The following is a 23,311-nucleotide window of genomic DNA, read 5'->3' on the forward strand; positions in this document are numbered from 1 at the left end:
TATACATTTTACATCAGATTAAAACTTTGGGTGTAAGATTCAGATAATTATTTATTAAAAGCTCGACATTTTAAATGAGAATAAGAAAGAAAAGTATGTCTTTGTGCCCCCTTTTCCCTGTTCATGCCCTATCGGCCCCCCTGGCTAAACTTTGCTAGATCCGCCCCTGCACAGTTACCAGCCGTCAGCTACGTAGAAAAAGATCCTGGTGTAGAAAGTAATATTAAATAAATTCTAACAACAGCTTATCAAGCTTAAACGTGCTGCTGTTGTTCAGCCGCTGGTTTCCTCTTTCTGGTGCAAAGTGGGCCAAAAACAAACAAGAGAGACGGACTCGCGACAGAAAAGCCGATCAGCTGATCATTAAGCAGTTTCATGATTGAAGTAGCAGCAGGAGAGGGAGAGAGAAGAGGCAGTCGCTCCATATATCGGTTGTTAAGCTTAACGTGGGAATGCTTTACAAACATTCAGATATGAACTTACACACTTGCTTTACTTCTCTCTGGGATCACTTCCTCGGAGATGAAATGCTGGTTTGGTAGCGAGGCTACAAATACACACAGCCGCTCTATCACGTGAGCACACTGCTCTGACGTGCTACGATTATGAGCCGAGTTACGCCATGTCGCAAGTTTTGTGAGGTGCTTTTTTTATATTTAATGGATCGGATTACATTTTTTATTTTTCTCCGATATCCGATCTAGTAATTTACATCAGTATCGGACCGATACTGATACGTAATATCGGATCGGTCCATCTCTAGTCCTTACTGAATCATCAGAGCTGAACAGGTGATGGAGAAACAGGTTTACCTTTTAGGTGACATGAATGAGTTGAAGGGAAGTTATGAACTTTTTCTGAAAGACAAAAAACACCAGGATCCTTTTTTACGCTGACAGCTGGTAACTGTGCAGGGGCGGGTCTAGCAAAGTTTTGCCAGGGGGCCAGGTAGGGCATTAACAGGGAAAGGGGGGCACAAAGAAATACTTTTCTTTCTTATTCTCATTTAAAATATCTCGCTTTTATGAAATAATTATCTGAATCTTACACCCAAAGTTTTTATCTGATGTAAAATGTATAGAAATCATACATATACCAACAAGACTGTACATCACTGTCACAACAGCGTCTGTTTTCATTCAAAGGCTTTATGGCTTTAATACCTGGGGGGCCGGTCTCTAGTCAAAATGCCCAGGCCCATTTTTTGTCCCAGTCCAGCCCTGGGCACGACACGCAGTGAATTAATTTGAGAAGGTGCATTAAAAAAATAAATGGCCGGGCCAGTGCTACACATCGCAAATTAGCTTGCAGACACATTAGTTGTGCCGCTTCTTAATGATGGTGTCTTAGCTAACAACCCCAACTACTAGATTCAACTTGTAATTGGCTAAAAATAACTTAGCCTACTGGTGAGAGGGACGTTGTTAGCTGGTAGTTTTTTCAAGCGATGTTGAAATTTCCACATTCTGACACTTCAAAAGCTTCAGGAGCTGTCCGCTCAGCACTGCATCAGCACCACGGATACATCCGTAGACTCGAGACAGAATTCACAATGTGTTTTTGGGACTTTCAGGTGTTTAAACCAATGTTTTCTTTTCTGATCAAACCAGAAAGGTTTGTCAGCTGGATTTGTCTCGCATTAACTGGCTCGACACAGAGGACATCGAAATGCAGCTGATTGAACTGAAAAGCTCGACTCTGTGGGGTCAAAGTTTGCAGAACTACAGACGCAGCTGGAATCCACAGCTGTGTGTGTTCATGGAGCTGCATTTTCACCTGCTGGACATCACTACCTGACAAGTTTAACTGTCTTCAGAACATTGCAGAGGCGTTATTGACAGTGTTTGGCTCTACATATCTGTGTGAGCAGATTTTCTTCACATGAGTATCCTCAGGTAGCCTCTGAATGCTGGACACTGGGAGACCTGTGTCTCTGAGTGGGAGACCAGAGATCACATTAACATGTGTATCCCTGTATTAACAAACATGCCATATTGGCCCAGTTTTTTTTTTTATCATTGTTGTGAGGAGACCATAAACAGCATTTGCATTTTCTGTTGGACACTTCATTTGCTGTTATGGATAAAAAGTCTTTTTTTGTTTCAAAATAGCTGATAACTATTCGCTGATAGCTGCCAACATCTGCAAACATATATAATTCTATAAAGTGGTTCTATATAGTGTGTAACTGTTAGTATAGAGCGTTATTGAACTGTGACTGTAGATACAGAAAACAAAAGAAAAAGGTTTTGAGGATATGCAAGACTTGCTTTTGTCCTGGTTGTCTACATGAGGCAACAAGGGTCTGCAGCACAGGTTAGCAAGATTGTCACTGAGCTAAAACAGAGGGAATCGTGTATTAAACACACTGTGCAATTATCAGCAGAGTAAAAATGCATTTTTGCACAAAATCAGGTTAATTAAGCAGGCGTGAAATGGAGGAGGTGCCTTCACTCTACAAAGACATTTGTTTGACTACGAATTATTAAGCTGACGTTAGTCTATAACACAGTACATATACAAAACCTGTTGTGTTATTAGACTGGTGTGAATGATTTTATATCAAATAGGCTCCCCTCCATTAAACCAATAAATAATACAATAAATTCAAACTTGTGTACCCAATTTAATTTTTTTTAAAGTAGTTAAAGATGTGTGCTATATAATCTTCCTCAAATCCTGAAAAAAGAAGCCACATTCAGTCTTTCATGCATCTCAGTGCTGTTCTACAAAAAAACAACTTGTAGCTGTGTAACTGAAACACACTGGCTGTTAATGTCAGTGAGCCAGTAAACCTTAAATAAACCTAGAGCAAAATCATTAAGTTTTTAAACACTTTGTAAGCTCACTGTTATTCCCCTCTTTCCCTCCATTTTATATAAAAATGTATTTTTGTGCCATCAGTCTTTTTTTCCCACTTCATTCATCTTGTATCTCATATCTTAAAGCTTATATTCAGTAGCTGCTGAATCAGCTGCAGTATGAAACATGCTTGCACTACTTTTAATATTCATTATTGTGTGGCTGTCTCACAGGCATCCACACTATTGAAATCCTGTTTCTCTTTATTGTGTGAATGCCTCAAAGGGCATTCACACTATTGAGTTCCTGTTTCTCTTTATTGTGTGAATGCCTCAAAGGGCATTCACACTATTGAGTTCCTGTTTCTCTTTATTGTGTGAATGCCTCAAAGGACATTCACACTATGAGTTCCTGTTTCTCTTTATTGTGTGAATGCCTCAAAGGGCATTCACACTATTGAGTTCCTGTTTCTCTTTATTGTGTGGATGCCTGTTTCTTCTAACGGGTGCTATGACTTTTGGTGCTCATAACTTCTATACTTTTTGAGATATTGAATTTTTTTTTGCAATATTTTTTGCCCATTTCTTCCACATTATCAGTCTGGTCACTAGTTCAGTGGCATCATCAGTGGCATCACTGATTTTCCTTGCCAGGTTAACTGGTGTTTTAGCTCAGTGAGATGAGCATCCATTCTCAGACTGGGAGGCCTGGGTTCAAATCCCGCTTATGGCAACATTTCTTTCAGTTAACAGTTAAACTTTTTAAACTCTTTTCAGCAGAAATTCTGCTCATTCACCTCTTTTCAGCGCAATGTTCTGCTTCTTTCCATCTTTTCTGCAGAAATTCTGCTCATTCAACTCTTTTCAGCAAAATTTTCAGCCTTTTCACCTCTTATCAGCACAAATCTCAGCTGTTTTCAGAAAAAAACTCTTTTGAGCAGAAATTTTGCTGATTCATCTCTTTTCAGCGCAACTTTTTGCTTCTTTACCTCTTTTCAGCAGAAATTCTGCTGATTCACCTCTTTTCTGCAAAATTTTTAGCCTTTTCACCTCTTATCATCACAATTCTCAGCAGCTTCTGCTCATTTCAGCAAAATTGTCAGTCTCTCCACCTGTTCTTTGTCAGAATGAGTTTGGCTCAGTGAGAGAAGTGGCTGCCTTGCGACCAAGAGGGCCAAGTTCGAATCCTGCTCAGGGCAACATTTTTTTTCACCACTTTTCAGCAAAAATTTCTCCATCTTTACCCCTTTCAGTAGAATTTTTTGCTTTTCACCACTTTTCAGCAAAAAATTTCTGCTTCTTCACCTGTTTTCTGCAAAATTTTCAGTTTCTTCACCGCCATACAACTTTTTGCAATTTTTTTTAACTTTTTCAGCTTTTTTCAGCAGACATCTTACGCGTTAAGGCATCCACACAGCATTTTCGCAGGAAATGCAAATTTTTCTAGTTCTTTATTTTTCTTTTTCAAGTTGCTTCCGTACGTTTTTGGGCGTTAACTACTCCCTCAGTTTTCAGCCGATTTTCTCAGTTCAAACTTTAAAAAATTCTGCTGTTTCTGCTAATGGGTGCTATGACTTTTGGTGCTCATAACTTCTATACTTTTTGAGATATTGAATTTTTTATGCAATATTTTTTGCCCATTTCTTCCACATTATCAGTCTGGTCACTAGTTTTCCTTGCCCGGTTGAGCTGTGTTTTAGCTCAGTGAGATGAGCAGCCGTTCTCAGACTGGGAGGCCAGGGTTCAAATCCTGCTTATGGCAACATTTCTTTCAGTTATCAATTCAACTTATTTAACTCTTTTCAACACAAATTTCAGCTTTTTCACCCCTTTTCAGCAAAATTTTCAGTTTTTTCTGCTGTTTTCAGAAAAAACTGAACATTTTCAGAATTTTCACCTCTTTTCAGTACAAATCTCAGCTGTTTTCAGAAAGAAAAAAAAACTCTTTTGAGCAGAAATTCTGCTGATTCATCTCTTTTCAGCGCAACTTTCTGCTTCTTTACCTCTTTTCAGCAGAAATTCTGCTGATTCACCTCTTTTCTGCAAAGTTTTCAGCCTTTTCACCTCTTATCATCACAATTCTCAGCAGCTTCTGCTCATTTCAGCTGAATTGTCAGTCTCTCCACCTATTCGTTGTGAGAATGAGTTTGGCTAAGTGAGATGAGTAGCCGCCTTGAGACCAGGAGGGCCAGGTTTGAATCCTGCTCAGGGCAACATTTTTTTTCACCACTTTTCAGCAAAAATCTCTCCGTCTTTACCCCTTTCAGTAGAATTTTTTGCTTTTCAAAACTTTTCAGCAAAAAATTTCTGCTACTTCACCTGTTTTCAGCAGAATCAACAGTTTCTTCACCGCCATACAACTTTTTGCAACTTTTCAACTTTTTCAGCTTTTTTCAGCAGACATCTTCAGCGTTAAGGCATCCACACAGCATTTTCGCAGGAAATGCAAATTTTTCTAGTTCTTTATTCCACTATAATCTAGTTGCTTCCGTACTTTTTTTGGCACTTAACTACTTCCTCAGTTTTCAGCCGATTTTCACCGTTCAAACTCTAAACTGTTCTGCTCTTTCTGCTAATGGGTGCTATGACTTTTGGTACTTATAACTATTATACTTTTTAAAATATTACACTTTTTTCTTTTTTTTTGTCCCATTTTTTGTCCCATTGAAATGAATCCACAATTCTGCTAAAACTTGCTTGTTTTTGAAACTTAACTACTTCCTCATACTTTCACGTAGAACAACCATTCAAACTTTAAAATGTTCTCAACTTATTTGGCTATTCATGTATGATTCAGCTTTTTCATATCTTCTACCATTTTAATCTTATCCCTCTTTAAGTTTTCAGTTGCAAAATTGTGATTTTTCAGAAAATACATGCGTTGTTATGGTTGCTATGCAACTAACTCAGAGTGGACAGTGGAACTTTCTGAATTTTCTGTTCATGTCCGAACAACTTCTTGCTACTCGCTCAATTTCCACTTAACCCCCACAAATTATACATCAAAACGTAGGTATTTTTGCTGGCTTTCAGAAAATGTCACTATCATTGTTGTGGGATTTACAGATTTTTAGCAAATCTCCTCAGAGCAACACAAAGTCCGACAACTCTCCATAGACAGTCAATAGATAGTTTGTTCAAAATCACCGCTGGAATTCTTTAATGAGAGGCATTTTCAAATCGTCATAGCCTCAAGTTAAGACAATATATCTTCAGACACTCCTGACGCTCACAATTCAAGAATTTTTTCCTCACCTATTACCGTTTGGCCATGAATTATGTTTGCTTGAGAGTAGGCAATTCGTCCCTTGCTCAGATTTCTTCAGATTTCGAACTCTGGAAATGAGGCACTTTTTTCTCTCGTCATATCTTTTTGATGGATTTTGACAGAGCCCTGAAAATGTCCATGACTGTTCACCAAACCCTGCTGTTTCTTATGATGAAAGAATGATATTGATGCTCCATATAGATTTACAGTTACAAAACGTTGTTTGAGGGCAAGTCAAGGCAGTTTTTGCTTCGCCTCGACTCAGTTACAGTGTGTTACAAGTCATATATCTTTAATAATTTATACTTTAATTATGAATTATGAAGACATGAAGATTCCCCCATCTCTTCTGAACAAAACGGTGTCAGAATGACCGTTCTAGCCCCTACGGTTAGGAAATTATGGCCATTTGTTCGAGGAGAATCCTGAATGTCAGAAATACACTGAAGAAAACTCACACCTCTCTCTGTGTCTGTGTGTGTAAGGGCTGACTACAGCAGGCGCAGCTAATTTAACTGACCTACATATACCAAGCCCACACTCTTAACAGCTCCTGTTCCCTTTACTGTCTGTGTATGTGTGTCTGTGTATCAATATTTCTCCTATGTTAAAGTATTACTGCTAAATCATAGTATTTATAACAAATCATAGTATTCGAACCAAAGCATCGTATTTGTACGAAGTCATAGTATTTCTTCTAAATCATAGTATTTCAATCAAATCTTAGAAGTTGTGGTAAAACACAGTATTTCTGCCATATCATAGTATTTGTGCCCAATTAATATTTCTGTTATGTTATAGTATATGTGCTGAATATAGTATATGTGCCAAATCATAGTATTTCTGCCATATTGTGGTATTTGTGCAGAAACATAGAATGTCTGCAAAATCATAGTATATCTGTTATGTTATAGTATTACTACTAAGTCATAGTATTCATTGTATTTTTGCAGAAACATAGTATTTCTGCAAAATAATAGTATTTGTGCCAAATTATAGTATTTGTGCCAAAGCATCATATTTGTACGAAGTCATAGTATTTCTTTTAAATCATAGTATTTCAATCAAATTTCAGTAGTAGGTAAAACGCAGTATTTCTGCCAACTCATAGCATTTGTATCCAATCATAGTATTTCTGCTAAATCATAGCATTTGTGCCAAATCACAGTATTTGTCCTAAAACACAGTATTTTTCCCAAATTGTAGTATTTGTGCAAAAACATTGTAGGTCTGCAAAATCATAGTATATCTGCTATGTCATACTATTACTACTAAGTCATAGTATTTCTGCTTTGTTATAGTATTTGTGCTAAAAAGTAGTATTTCTGCCAAATCATAGTATTACTGTTATTTCATAGTATTTGAGAAAAATTACAGTATTTCTGCTAATACATAGCAGGAATAAAATGATTTAGCAGAAATACTATCTTATAATACTTTTACTCAATTATAGTATTTGTGCCAAAGTTTAGTATTTCTGCCAAATGATGGTATTTCTACTAAATCCTAGTAATTCTGCTCAATGACTGAATTTCTGCTATGTTGTAGTATTTTTGCTAGATTATAGTATTTCTGCTAAGTCAAAGTATTTCATGTAAATCATAGTATTTCTACCAAGTCACCGTGTTTCTGCTAAATCATAAATCACAAATAATGTCTCAAATGCTATGATTTGGCAGGAAAAATATTATTTAGTATTAATACTATGTTTTAGCAAAAATACTATGATTTATCACAAATGCTATGATTTGGTACAAATACTGTGATTTGGCACAAACACTGTGATTTGGAAGAAATATGTTTTATTAAAATTACTATGTTCAAACTTTAAAAAAATTCTGCTCTTTCTGCTAATGTGTGCTATGACTTTTGGTGCTCATAACTTCTATACTTTTTGAGATATTGAATTTTATACGCAATTTTTTTGCCCATTGAAATGAATGGAACACATTGTCAGTGTGGTCACTGATTTTAGTTGCCGGGTCAAGCTGTGTTTTAGCTCAGTGAGATGAGCATCCGTTCTCGGAGCGGGAGGCCCAGGTTCAAATCCTGCTTATGGCAACAATATTTCAGTTCACAGTTAAACTTTTTAAACTCTTTTCAACACAAATTTCAGCTTCTTCACCCCTTTTCAAAAGAATTTTCAGTTTTTTCACCCCTGAAACTTTTCATCTTTTTCAGCTATTTTCAGCAAACAGCTTCAGCGTTACAGCATCCACACAGCATTTTCGCCGGGAAATGCAAATTTTTCTAGTTAAAACTTAGCATCCACCTATAATGTGGCTCCAACCCTGCAGTCCCTCAAAGACTCACCAGTTTGTGTTTGGCATCCGTTAGGTGGGTCTCCTCGTAGCTGTCATCATGGGCCGTCCAGCTGTAAGATACCAGGAAATGCTGGATGGGTGAGTGGTAGGTGACCTCCGGATGAGCCCAACGCACCACCAAAGCACTCCCATTGACATGCTGCACCTTCATGTTTATGGGAGCACTACTGCAGACTGGGAGGAGGATGGAAGCAGGGTCAATGAAAGTCACAAGTGAAGTTGTGGATATGTGCAGAAAGAGCAAGAGGGAAGGCGTGAAAGTGCAAAATATAGTAGCCGGAAAAAGAAAGGTATGTAGGAGGGAAATGAGGAAGGGTAGGTAGGAATAAACAAAGCAATGCAATCAGATGGAAAAAACAACAATATTTATGAAAGGATGATGAATAATGAAGAATATGTTAGTACAAAGAAGAGGAGTGATAGGAAAGAAGAAAGAACGGAGATTAAAACAATGAGAAAATGAAAAGAAAAATTACATTTAAGAAAAATTAAAAGCAAAATGGAAGGAAATGGAGAAATTATAGAAATAAACATAAGAATAGAGATGAAGAAAGGTATGAGGAAAATAAAGAAAAGAGTGGAGAAAGAAGTAAAGAGGAAATGGGAAATTAAGACAAGTTACAGGAACGGATTATAAAAAGGAGAGTGAAGAAGGAAGTGAACGTAGAAGAATGGGCATGAGAAAGAAAAAGGATAGGGAAGATATAAAAATATGTAATGTAAAGGGAGAATGAAGGAGGCAGATAATGATTAAAGACAGAAAGAGAGAGAGAGATCATTTAATGAATACATTGGCTCAGCTTGTCTTTCAGAGCAACATAAATAAATGACAGGACTATAAAGTCAAATGCACAAATAAATGCTTTACAGGTATTGTAGCTGTAGATTCACATGGCAGCATCTGACCAATCACAAATATGGACAGGTTTACTGATCATTTTTTCAACAGTACATGGTTCTGGGTCTTTTTGACCCAGCATGTTGAATTCCATGTCTTTTGTATTATTATGTTCTAATTTGTTTAGGCTTCAGTTAGTTCTGTTGATATTGAGTTCAGTTCCTCTATTTAGTTCTTGTCTAATTTCCTTCCATGTCTGTTGGTTTTGGTGTCGTGTCTTGAGTGTGCAACTTAGGTCCCCTGTGTCTAAGTCTCCCTTCCCCTTTGTGTGTCTCAGTGGTGTCTTTGTCCTGTGTCCTGTCTCCTCTTGGTTCCCCTTGTGTCATCTGTCATGTGTTTTCTCCCTAGCTGTCATGTTGTGTGTATTTTTTTCTTAGTTATGTCCGTGCTCCATCTACGTTTTCTATGTCCCTGATGTTATGTCAAGCCCGTGTATCTCTGTGCTTCCTGTTTTACGACAGTGTTGAGTCCTTTGTCATGTTGTCTGTATTGTCTTGTTGTCTCCTGTGTCATGGTCTAGTTCTCTCGTTTCCCTGTGTTTTGTGTTTTAGTTTTGTTTTAGTTTTCCCAGTTTAGTCAATCAGTCTAGTCTAAGTTCACGTTTTGCCTTTTATTTATGTTAACATTATCATTTAAACAGGCAATACCTCTATACTAGCAAAATAAGAGCAAAGGGTTGCCACTTGTGAAAAAATTTGGCTGTGCAACCTCTCAACATATATTTAATTTTTTCAAGTTTTAAAAAAAACATGACATCTTTAAGCCACCGGGAAATAGTAGGATACTTAACAGACTTCCAATGCAACAATATTAGACGTCTCGCTAATAGGGATGTGAAGGCTATGATATCCTTTTGTGTGGAATCAAGTGTAAGTGAGCGAACGGGAATCCCAAATACAGCAATCAAAGGACAAGGATGAAGAGTTACCCCAAGAACAGTTGACATAATAGCAAAATACCCTGTCCAGAAACCTTGTAGCTCAGGACACAGAAAAAACATGTGGCTAAGGTGACAAGGAGAACCATGGCATTTATCACATTTATTTTCCACTTCTGGATACAATTCAGAAAGTCTAGACTTAGAGAAATGCACCCTGTGTATGACCTTAAATTGAATAAGTCCAAGACGAGCACAGGAGGTGGAAGATCGTACCCTCGCTATAGCCTGTTCCCAAGACTCCTCATGTATTCAAATTCCTAGTTCTCCTTCCCATGTACACTTAAGCTTAACATTAGAGTGGTTACTAAAAGACAGAATAGCATCATAGAGTTTCAAAAAGGTTCCTCTGTGATGAGGAATAAATGATAATATTTAATGTTTTGAACCAAAATTCGTATTAATTGAAAGCTTATATATATTGCTGATTTAAGTGTTTCCTTATTTTTTCTTTTCAGTAGTACATTTGCAAACATGATGATAAACTTGGATAGTCTGAAAAAGCATGTTTAAAATTGATTTTGGTTTTTTCGTTGATTGGACGAGGTCACTTAGGAATGTTTTGCAGCAAGTGTTTCTTCACCATCTACAACCAGGCAGCTGTTGAAGTGACTTAAACTTTTTGTCAAAGGCGAGAAATGTGAACTCCAGGTTGTCACCGTTTTATTCCTTAGTTATATTTTGGAAGGACAACTCAAACCAGACCCAGCAGAAACTTATTGGCCAGTCTCTCAGAATCAAAAGCAACTCCAACATTTCCTAGGTTTCCCAAACTTCTACTGTAGCTTCATCAGGGATTTCAGTAAGAACGCCCTGCTTTTAACCCAACTCACCTCCACTAAAATCTCCTACCAGTTGAACCCCTCTGCCCGACTGCCTTTGACCATCTACAACAACATTTTGCTGCAGCTCCCATTCTATCTCAACCTGATCTTTCCTGCCAGTTCATCATGGAAGTGGATGCCTCCAACTCCAGCATGGGAGTTGTACTCTCTTGGCAGCAAGAAGGTAAAATGCATTCTTGTCTTTTATCGTCATCTTACCCCTGCAGAGTGCAACTATGATGTAGGAGACCAAGAGTTGCTGCCATCAAGATCGCTCTTGAAGGGTGGAGGCACTGGCTGGAGGGGGTGGTCCCTTCATCAGACAGGTCACAAAAACCTGGCCTAGCTCCAGTCAGCTAACCGGTTCAATCCCTAACAAGTCAGATGGGCCCTATTTTTCATACTGTTTAGGAATATCAAACCAGACACTCTCCAGGAAATTCTCCACCTCTGCCAGCAGAATCAGTCTTCCTCTTTTCCTCATTTATCATTGGCTTCCTCACATGGGTGATTGAATCTGCCATCCACAAGCTTAACAGACCGAACCAGACCCCATAAAAAATCTACAGGGTTGCCTCTATATCCCTTCTGCTGTCTGGGCACACAGCACCAAATTCACCTGCCAGCCTGTAATCAACTGTGTTATAACCTTCATTCAACGTCTGTTCCAGTGACCTGCCTTGATTAACAATGTCCACGAATATGTCTCTGCAGTCTCTGTCTGTGCACAAGAAGAGTCTTCCAGCTCTCCTTATGCAAGTTTGTTCAGACCTTCCCCAACTCTTTGTCACCCTTGGTCCCAGATTGCACTTGATTTTGTCACTGGTTTTCCACCCTCTTCTGGCAATATGGTAATACTTTCAATTCAATTCAATTCAATTCAATTTTATTTATATAGCGCCAAATCACAACAAAAGTCGCCTCAAGGCTTATCATAAAAGATCAATTTCCAAAAGCTGTTCATCTCATTGCCCTGTCAAAAGTTCTCTCATGTCAGTTTGTCCTCCCTTGGATACCAACCACAGGTTTTACCATCTGTTGAAGGTGAGCTTTTTCCCCCTGAATCCCTGGAGCCTAGTGTTAGGAAATAAAATATATAATCTGAATGCTGATTAGTGTGTTTTATGAGAGGCCCAGACTTCAGTGTAAAACTAGGTTGCAGGCTGACAGGAAACTGCATGCTTTTGCACAAGCATGGTAATTGCAGTAGAAAGTGAAACCAACTAGGTTGTTTGATCGAAACTTAAAGTGTGGTGTGACGTAGAGAGCAAGTATATAAATAACTAGGCTTCCGTTTGTGCTTCAGACCTGGGATTGTGTGCTGTGTGCTCAGGTCTCCATATCCCGGATATGTAAAATAAAGATCATTTTTTAAAGTGAAAAGACCACTTTTGAGCCGTATCTTTCTTGGCCCTAAAGAATCCAAAAGAACCGGAATTTAACACTAGTTTCCTCTTGCACATTGTATATAGCACAATTGGTGAGCTCTGTAAATAAATGCAGTGAATGTGTTCCACTCCCATGTGACAATCAACACCTTTAGGATGAACTGGAACACTGCCCTATCCGGTGTTGAGGTTATAACTCAAAAAACATAATGTACAGGGTGGGCCATTTATATGGATACACCGTAATAAAATGGGAATGGTTGGTGATATTAAAGTCCTGTTTGTGGCACATTAGTACATGTGAGGGGGCAAACTCCTCAAGACCATGGTGGCCATTTAGAAGTCGGCCATCTTGGATACAACTTTTGTTTTTTCAATAGGAAGAGGGCCATGTGACACATCAAACTTATTGGTAATGTCACAAGAAAAACAATGGTGTGCTTGAAGACCTTGTGCTTGAAGACCAGATACCAGCGAGGGAGGATAAGAAGGACAACAACATTGTCATCCCCTATGTAGCCGGTGTATCAGAAAAACTTAGGAGAGTTTTCTCCAAGCATGACATCCCGGTGCATTTCAGACCCAGCAACACGCTCAGACAAAAACTGGTTCACCCGAAAGACAAAACGCCAAAACACAGACTTAACAATGTGGTGTATGCTGTACAGTGCAGCGAGAAATGCCCAGACCTCTACATTGGAGAGACCAAACAGCCACTTCACAAGCGCATGGCACAACACAGAAGAGCCACCTCCACAGGACAAGACTCAGCAGTCCATCTGCATCTTAAGGATAAAGGACACTCTTTCGAGGATGCCAATGTTCACATTTTGGACAGAGAGGACAGATGGTTTGAAAGAGGAGTGAAAGAAGCCATCTATGTCCACTGTGAGCGACCATCTTTGAACAGAGGCGGGGGTTTACGACACCAACTCTCTGCCATCTATAATCCAGTTTTGAGATCCCTTCCCAGACGCCTTAACGCCCACTCACATCCTGGGCCATCTGACCTCAGGAATTCGCATGATAAGGTGGGGCCAGGTTTCACAATGAACACACCCGAAACTCTGGCTGATTGGGACCCACACCCAGTTTCACACCTTGGCTCAGGCGATTAGAGGATCATCAGGGGGTCCTTTTGTCCCTCTGTGGGGGGGATACTCCCACTAGGTTTATATCTGGGACTCTCCACCATTTGACCTTAGAACTGAAGAAGCTTCTCGGATGAGAGGTGAAACGTCTTCAAGTAATTTAAAGAAGTCCAGACGCTTTTCTTTGCAAGCTCCTTTGACTACGATGACCTGGATGACTGAGAACCTTCACAGACATATAGAAATCATACATATACCAACAAGACTGTACATCACTGTCACAACAGCGTCTGTTTTCATTCAAAGGCTTTATGGCTTTTCCTACAATACCTGGTGGGCCGGTCTCTAGTCAAAATGCCCAGGCCCATTTTTTGTCCCAGTCAAGCGCTGATGTTGATAAAAGATGAGTGTCATGAAGCTGTGTTTGCATTTATTTGCACTGCTTTCCACTCTGGAAGTCTATTTATAGGCTTTATACAACTTGTTTTTTGTTTTTTTTAAGTTGTTGAATATAAATATTATTTTGCATATCTCTGAAAATGGATTTTTTTATTCCAACTGTCAAAAATCATGGTGCAGACCCCAATAACTTTGATAATCTTCGCCCTATATCAAATCTATTTCAAAAATTCTTGAAAAAGTTGTCGCCTCCCAGCTTCACTTACACCTCAATAACCATAATCTGTAATAGCACAGAAACTGCTCTGTTAAGGATTACCAATGACCTTCTGATGGCAGCTGATTCTGGTCTCCTATCCATCCTCATCCTTCTTGATCTTAGTGCGGCGTTTGATACCATTTCTCACAATATTCTCCTGAACCGGTTAGCATCCATTGGCATTAGTCACACCCCCCTTGCCTGGTTCATCTCCTATCTCTCAGACCGCACTCAGTTTATGCAATTTAAATCCCAGTCTTCAAGTCTCTGTCCTGTTTCTGCTGGTGTGCCCCAGGGTTCAGTATTGGGGCCTCTTTTATTCATTATTTACATGCTCCCTCTTGGTCATATGTTCTGAAAATATAATATCAATTTTCACTGTTATGCCGATGACACCCAGCTCTACATTTCTTCTAAACCCAATTCATCCCTCCCGCCTTCCTCCCTCTCAAACTGTCCTATTGAGATTAGATCCTGGTTCTCCTCCAATTTTCTCAAACTAAACAGTAATAAAACTGAAGTTTTACTTGTTGGTACACCATCTATCTTATCCAAATCCCACAGTTTTCCATTAACATTGAACGTTCTCCCACCCTTCCCTCCCCTCAGGTTAAGAGTTTGGGTGTCATACTTGATAATACTCTTTCATTCCAGTCTCACATTAATTACATAACCCGGTCTGCTTAATTCCACTTACGTAATATTAACCGACTCCGCCCCTTCCTTCCTCCCCATGCTGCTGCCGTCCTTGTCCATAGTCTTATTACGTCCCGCATTGATTACTGCAATTCCCTCTTATTTGGTCTCCCTAAAAGGTCCCTTCATAAACTCCAGCTTCTCCAAAACTCTGCAGCTTGGGTCATAACTCCTACTCTGTCAAGAGCTCGTATTACAACAGTTCTTCAGCAGCTTCACTGGTTGCCCGTAGAAGCCAGGATAAACTTTAAAATCTTACTTCTCACGTACAAGTGTGTCCATAAATCTGCTCCTTCATATTTGTGTGACCTGCTCCATATCACCACTGTTTCCCGCCCTCTCATCTGCTATTCATCTTACTGTTCTGTCCGCACGTCTCATCACTATGGGGAACAGAGCTTTCAGTCGCTCTGCTCCTCGGCTCTGGAACTCTTTTCCTCCTGCACTAAGAAATATTGACTCTCTTCCCGCATTTAAGACACAGCTCAAAACACATCTGTTTAAACTGGCTTATTCGCTTTAGTGCTGATTTTATCTGTTGTCAAGTTCTGCTTTGCAATTTTAACTTATGTATTTTATGACTATTGCTCCTTTTATTAATGTTGTTCTTTTGTAAGGTGACCTTGGGTTTTTGAAAGGCGCCCTCAAATAAAATGTATTATTATTATTATTATTATTATTATTATTATTATTATTATTATTATATTGCACTTCTATTTTTTTGTTTTTGAAATCTGCATAAAATTGCATTTTAAATTTAAATTTTAGATTTAAAGTTCTGCTAAAAGCTTAAATAAAAAGATCAGTATTGCTGAACTATAAAATATTTTGGGTGCAGTGTACTTTTTGCATCCAGGTATAACAGAATAGCTTTAGTGTTGTTTTTTTAAACTTCAGTACAAATACAAAATGCAGCAAGACATTAAAAAACAAAAACAAAACAAAAAACAGTTTTATTGATTATAAAAGACTATCGGATTCATATCGGCAGATATCCAAATTTATGATATCAGTATCACACATAAAAAAGTGGTATGGTTTCATCTCTAGTTTATACACTACTACTACATTTAATTATTAACAATTAATAAACTCTGGCTCGCTTTCTTATAGTTTGCCTTTTAACCTGTCTTTCTCTGCTCTCTTATCTTTCTCTTTACCCCCAGTTATCACAGTGGATGGCTGCCCCTAACTGGGCATGGTTCTGCCAGAGTTAGAATAGGAGAAAAACTCCTATTAAAAAGGAGTTTCTTTCCCCCGTCATTCCCATTGTTGCCAAGTGCTTGCTCGTAGGGGGTCGGTGATTGTTGGCTTCCTGCTCAGGTAGTAGGTCTTTACCTTATAATTTAAAGTGCTCTGAGGCAATTGTTCTTCTGAATTGGCGCAATGTAAATGAAGCTCACTTGAAAATTTGATCAAATTGAAGTACCAGTCACTAAATATTTTCTCTTTAAAATCACCTGCTATAAAGACCCTCAAGATGGTTGTGTGAGAAATCCCAGTAGATCACCAGTTTCCAAAATACTCATACAATACTCTGACACATTCAAAAACTGTAATTCTACACACTTCCACCCAGCCGTCTTCCCTCCTCCTGATCTGCATTTCTTCTTTGCATACAGAAAATGTCTCATAGTAGCACTCAAGGACATGCTACACGAGCAAGCATAATGTGCCAGGAAAAAACACACACACACACACACACACGCGTATGTGGAAGAGTGGGTTTGTGCATGTCTAGCATATATACTTTCCTTGTGGACCATATGGAACTGTGCCTGAAGGAAGGTTGGAGACAAACTCTTTAGGGACAGATGACAGTGAACAGATGCTAGGCCTCACATGCAGACTTATAAATCCACAGAGAAAAACAAGCACATTCACAAACACACAGCATGCATACACAAACTCTGCACAACGTTGTAGCATTCTTTGACTGGTAATGAGGTGAGAGTGGGAGGTTGGACAGTGTGCCTCCCACTGCCTTATGTTAGGAGAGTTAACAGAATTAGTACTAAAAAGACAGATAATCCAAAAGCACACAAAAAGAAAAGACAATCTGTACATATACTTCGTTTATTAACATTAAGAATCATTACCATGGAAGAATGATGTGAGGATATATTTTAGCAGATTAGGAATTCTGTATAGATCACCTGGGAGACCAAGTGATAGAACCAAGCACTAACAGAGGGTCAATGCCAACATTTTAAACAACCCTAGAACCACCAGGATGTGTCATTTTGACTCTATCCTGCAAAAACTAACAATAGTTACAAAGTTAAGACATTAAGATGAACATTGAAAAAAATTACAATTTATTTTGGGGAATTGGTTGAGTTAGCTATGCTAAAACAAAGAGGATAAAAAAACAGATCACTCACTGTGAAACAAAACAGGATATTGTCTACATTTTTTATTTGCCTACAGCTGGATACAATGCCATAAGAAATGCTTTAATCAATTAATTATTGTAAAAGTAGAACACTGAAAGTTTATCACCTTGTCCACATCTGCCTCAGTGTCATCAAACCAAGCCTCAGTCTGCTCCACTTGTCCTAAAAACAATAAGATTGAGCTGCTCTGCCTGGGATTTCACTCTTTATTTCTTCAGATTAGTTCTCCGCACTTTGGACTCTCAGCTCATTTCAGCTCAGTTCATAGCAGCGAGGGAAATGTAGCTGTTTAAGCTAGTACAAGTACCTGACCCAAGGTAGCATTTTCCCTTACTTTGATCCAAGCATAGATTGAAACTACAGATGTAAATACCAATACCTCCTTTTATATAAATTAAGTCAATGAATATGAATAGGTAATATAAAAAAAACAAAAAATGTATACTTAAAGTGTGAACATCCTACCTTTGGAAGCCTCCGTGCCATACGGGTTGCTGCCGCTGTCATTTAGGTCAGGCAACCAGGCATCTTTTACTGCAGACTTGAAGACGTGCCGGTTATCTAAGCTCTGGATGGGCCTGAAGTTGCTGCGCAGATACTCCACCGACTTAACATGGTCTTGTTGCTCTGTGGTGAAGATGGAGTAGAAAGCCTCCAACTGGTGGTAGTAGGGAAAGTGAACATTGCAGCAAAATAGAGATACGAGTGGAGACAGGTAGTTATTACCAAGCAGAAGTCAATTTGGTTATTTTGAGTGTCTTTTCTTTCTTTCTTTTTTTGCACTTATCACACAGAAGTAAAAGCAATTTTACTGACAAAATAAAACACAGCATTTCACAAAAATTAAGAATATGAGCAGGAAAATAAAGAAACTTTGATAATTGCCTGGCACGTGGCAGTCACCAATAAAGGACCTGACATAAAAATACACAGGTTTCAATGCACTGAAATATAAATTAATAAAAATGAAATAACACAAACACATAACACACATTTGAAAACAACTGCATGCATATATATAAATGATAAATAAATGCATTTTAAAAAATAAGCAAACATGGGACACTACAAAAATGCTGAATGCTCACTGTTACTATTCCATTAAAAAAACAAAAAACAAAACAACTTTGTCATTCCACCAGTAAATAAAAAAAGAATTTTAAAAAAAAGGCCTGTGAGCTTGAGGGTCCTGCACAGTATCTTAGCTGTTCCTAGGACTGCGCTCTTCTGGACAGAGATTTCCGATGTTGTTCCTGGGATCTGCTGGAGCCACTCCTTTAGCTTGGGGTCACTGTACCTAGTGCTCTGATTACCAGTAGGACCACTGTTACCTTCACCCTCTACACCTTCTTGACTTTTTCTCTGAGCCCAGGTTCTTGTGTTCCTTCGCCCTGATGTTGCTATCATTCAGTATTGCTACATTTATCACGACAGCCATCTTCCTCTGATTCCTCTTCTTGTCCACCACTGTCTGGTTGGTTAGCCATCACCAGTTTGTCAGTATCTGAAAATCCCATAGGATCTTAGTTTGCTCCTTCTCGACCACTCTCTGCCTCCGTTTCACCAAACCTTTCACCAAACCTTTCACCAAACCCCCGACCCTCAGTTTCACTAAAACCTTTGTTCTCTTCTGAACCACTCGTGTTCCATTTTGACCTCAGGACTTCCAGGCCATACTCTGCACAGATGTTCTTGTATACTATGTAGAGATGGCACGATACCACTTTTTTATGTCCGATACCGATATCATAAATTTGGATATCTGCCGATACCAATATGAATCAGATAGTGTATTTTGTAATCAATAAAACTGTTTTTTATAAATAACTTGCTGCATTTTGTATAAGTTCATACTCAAGTTTTAAAAACAAAACAAAACACTAAAGCTATTCTGTTATACTCGTATGCAAAAAATACACTGCACCCAAAATATTTTATAGTTCAGCAAAACTTATCAATCTAATAAACTTAAACCTACACCATCATCCCTATTCTGGTATCTTAAAAACCCTCTACTGCATGACTTTTTAATTTTTGGGGAAAAAAATATTTCTCCCTATTTTGGGGGAACTTTAGGGTCCCTAATAATATATCAATCAAAAATTTGACACCCTGCCCCCCCCCCAAAACAGATATTGGTTTGTTGCTTCAAGGCAACACTGTGCAACAAGGGTAGTAAAATGCCAAGTTATTCTATAATAAGTTGTATTAGTACAACAAGGATGAACAAATAAATAAACAACAAATAAACAATGTAAACATTTCACAAAACAATAAAACACCAAAATACATCCAACATTTGACCCTAACCCCATGCACGCGCGCACACACACACACACACGCACACGTTGTGTTTTCATCACTTTTGGGGACATTACATTAACTTACATTAATTTCCTGGAGACTTATCCTGACTCTACCCATCACAAGTCCCTGCCTGAACCTTATATTAACCCTGACTCAAGCCTTCACCCTAAAATTGAATGATTTATCTTGCAATTTGTCCCCATAAAGTAGACCTCACAATGTGAGTGTGTAAACAAATTTGTGTCCCCACAACAATAAGTAATACATGACCACACACACTGACACCCACACAGCAATATTGATATGGCAGGGATCAGGCCCACACAATGTGCTTACACATGACCCACATACCGCAAAGAATGACGGCCCTTTGGTGGCCCAGACCTGGTTTGTCAGAGGTGGCCCACACATGGGCCAGCACAAGGCCAGTTTCAGACACCCTGGTTGTCCTGTGCTGGCCCATGTGTGGATTACCTCTGGCAAACCTGATCTGGGCCACCAAAGGGCCGTTATTCATTGTGGTATGTGGGCCATCTGTAGGTGGTGTGCAGCCACGGGCCAGTTGTAGACACACTGCTGGCCCTGTGCTGGCCCAGAACAGTTTCAGCTCTGGCCCCTGATGTCAGCATAATGTGTACCTTAATCAAGCCATGCAATAACAACATGTGCCGGAACATGCAAAACAGTGCAAAAGTAACATGCCGAAACTCTGTTCAGACAGTGAATGGACTGATTTTTATATAGCGCTTTTCTACTCTCCCAGATTACTCAAAGTGTCGGCTTGATACCAGATCCTGGCCAGACCTGCTTGCTATGTGGGCACTAACACACACAGACATAGTTACTTTACCAACTGACCCCTGAGCTCCTGAGTATCCCCCAAACCTCATTCAGGGATCCACTCCTCTACTTCAATGTCACTCCCTGAAAGCTCACTGTCCTCACTTTCTGAGGACAGAAAGTGCACATTCCCTTGGTTTCCTTGCATAAAAGGTTTTTACATCCATGTCCTGTAATTATGAGTAGATTGTAAAGTAAAAAACATTGACTATGATCATATAAATGCACACAAACACATCTCTAGACTCATATGCAAATGCATTATATTGCCTGAAAAAAATTGGGCTAACTGCGCAGTGTTGCCTTGAGGCAACGAATGAAAATTAACAGTTTTACTGTATAAATAAATTTAAAAAAGTAGAACAAACAATCAAATATGCTTCTTAACATATTCATGCACATACAAGTATTTTTTAATATACATTTATTTCACTATAAACATGTAAAATAGTGATCTTTATCTTGCCTCCTAATGGAGATGTCTCTCATGTAGTGCAGCTTGCAGAAAGGGGTCCTTTCCCCCCCCAAATGAAAGTCACACCACCTTCAACTCATCATTTTATTGGAAAGAGACGTGCCTGGTAGCATTATTTGGAGAAAAAAAAAAAAAAAAAGTTTTGTTTTTTTTTTGAAGGGCCAGTGTAAAGCATGAAAATGTGGTTTGTTGCCTCAGGGCAACGCTATGCTGTAGAGGGTTAAAGAGTACTTAGCAGAAATATTAAACAACCTAACTAATAGGGTTGCCAACTCCCAGCAAAAATATTAGGGATCCCCACCCTCCACCTCACAATGCTTAATCGACATAATCAACTTTAATTTAATGCACGTGTAAAACAAATGCACTAGTGATGTGTCGTTCGCGAACGAAACGGCTCTTAGAGCTGGATCTTTGAAGTGAACTACGTGAGCCGGCTCCGTGTTTTTTTTTTTGTTTTGTTTTTTTTGTTTGTTTTTTTTTTTTTTTTCTTCTCTCTCACCCTCTCTCTCGCACTTTTTTTTTCGCTTCACTCCGCACGCGAGCCTTGTGCTTTGCGCTGGGAAGAGGGGGGAGGGGCCGTAGTTACACTCACAGTAGCACAGGAACAGAGCGGGAGGGAGAGAGAGAGAAAGAGAGCCAGGGACAACAACGTCACATTAGAAAGGTAAGGTATCATCCTCAACTATTTTCAGCTGTGGATGATAAAGGATTCAGAAAGTTTATTCATGCAGGCCCATATAACAGAGAATATGCATCTTCTTTTTGTTTTCATATTTTAATTTATATTTAATTGTGTTGTGGTTTGCAGTGTTTTGTGTTGTTTCATTTTAAATTTGTTTAAAAGGAAAAAGCTGACAATTGAAATAGTTAAAAGTTTAAAATGTAAATAGTTGGTTTTTGTATTATATGATTTATTTATTACATTTTATGTGGAGTGAATAAATAAAAGTATATTTACGGTGGCCCCTAGAGACAAAGCACGTACAAACTTCAAAACACGTATAAACCACAAAACACAACAGAAGTGCTCCAGGATGCTAGGGCGCAGTGTTGAGCTTTTGTTACCTAGTGGCTACACAAGCCAGCAAGTAACAACGACGGGATTTGGTGTGTGGTAGTAACAGGTAAATGTAAATTTTTTTTTAATTATTTGAATATATATGAGTGCTTGCGTATAAATACACAAACAATACACATATGCTTTCAGTTGTGTAATTTAAGTGATCTAGGTAGCTCTGTTTTGGAAGTTCAGTTAACGCTAGACGTGTTTTTTCAGTTTGTACGTGCTTTGTCTCTAGGGGCCACTGTATATATTTATATATAAACATATATAAATAAAACCACTTTTTTTTTTTTACATTAGTAATTCCTTTTGTGTATAATTTCATATTATTGTTAATAATAAATTAATTAAAGCAACAAAACAACCTGAAGAGCCGGTTCGGAGCCGAAAGAGCCGGTTCTCTAAAAAGAGCCAGAAATCCCATCACTATTTCCCTCCCAGGCTTCTAGACTTCTGATTGACCAACATTTTGTTTTTAGCCTTTACATGTGGACAGACATATTTTTTTAAAACTGCACGTGTGGATGGGATTTTTTTTTTTTTTTAAAAACGAAAATGGAAAATCTCTGTTAGAGTGAATTGTTAAATGTTGTCATTTTTATGCTTACCATCTCTACAGTGTTTCAAACTGTGTGATCAAAGACATTCCTTTGTTCCCCTCTCCAGCCTGTCGAATGGTGGGGGAGGCTGTAGTGTTTTATTACAGGCACATCCCATGTGAAGGTTCTGTTTTGTTGTTTAGTAAACTTCCTGCCCTTTATGGCCTCACTTGTGTTGTGCATGGTGAACCAATAAAGGAATTGAGCCATATATAGGGTGTAGGGGAGACTACCCTTTTTATGACCAAGGATGTTGTTAAAAACCAGTTGTTATCAGGAAGTCACGCACACAGAAAGACACACTCACGTACTCACACACACAATGCCTTATCTTTTGTAACCATAGGGGGGTTTTACAATGGGAGGTGCTTGTGTGTACTGTAACTGTTTTCAATAAAAGGCGGCAAGCAGAGGCCTGAGTCGAGGTCGTCTGTGGTAGGATTCAGAGTGCTCTGAGACACCGACCGGGGCCTCCCTTGCGCAAGTAAAATCAATCGATCACTGTTGCCTTGCTTCCTTCCTTCACGGAAATAAGTCTCATGAGTCAGCGAGGTCTACGTTTAGACTCAACAATCTCCATTTTTAAAAATACCTGTGTACGTGTGGACATAGCCTAAGTATATTTATTTGGAAATCCAAATCACCATATCAGTATTTATTCTGAAGAGGTATTTTACAATGTCATGTTACAATTTAAAATGTTCTGAACCATCTCAGGTGGAGGCATTAACTCACCCATCCTA

The 23,311-nt window shown here is 38.8% G+C and overlaps 1 protein-coding gene across 2 annotated transcripts in view; it reads right to left on the reverse strand.

Annotated features, from left to right (window-relative positions):
- LOC146386340 (receptor-type tyrosine-protein phosphatase gamma-like) overlaps nt 1–23,311 on the reverse strand; it is a 362,095-nt gene that overhangs the window by 59,793 nt on the left and 278,991 nt on the right. For both annotated transcript variants that reach the window (XM_084927312.1, XM_084927311.1), the window contains exons 8-9: nt 17,747–17,939; nt 8,383–8,567 (exon numbers count right to left, since the gene is read on the reverse strand). In XM_084927312.1, coding sequence (XP_084783438.1) covers nt 8,383–8,567; nt 17,747–17,939 — 378 coding nt within the window. The remainder of the gene's footprint in view (nt 1–8,382; nt 8,568–17,746; nt 17,940–23,311) is intronic.

Source organism: Perissodus microlepis, chromosome 5 (assembly GCF_051167445.1).
Source record: "Perissodus microlepis isolate ML-2025 ecotype Zambia chromosome 5, ASM5116744v1, whole genome shotgun sequence".
In the NCBI taxonomy this organism is placed as follows: Eukaryota; Metazoa; Chordata; class Actinopteri; order Cichliformes; family Cichlidae; genus Perissodus; species Perissodus microlepis.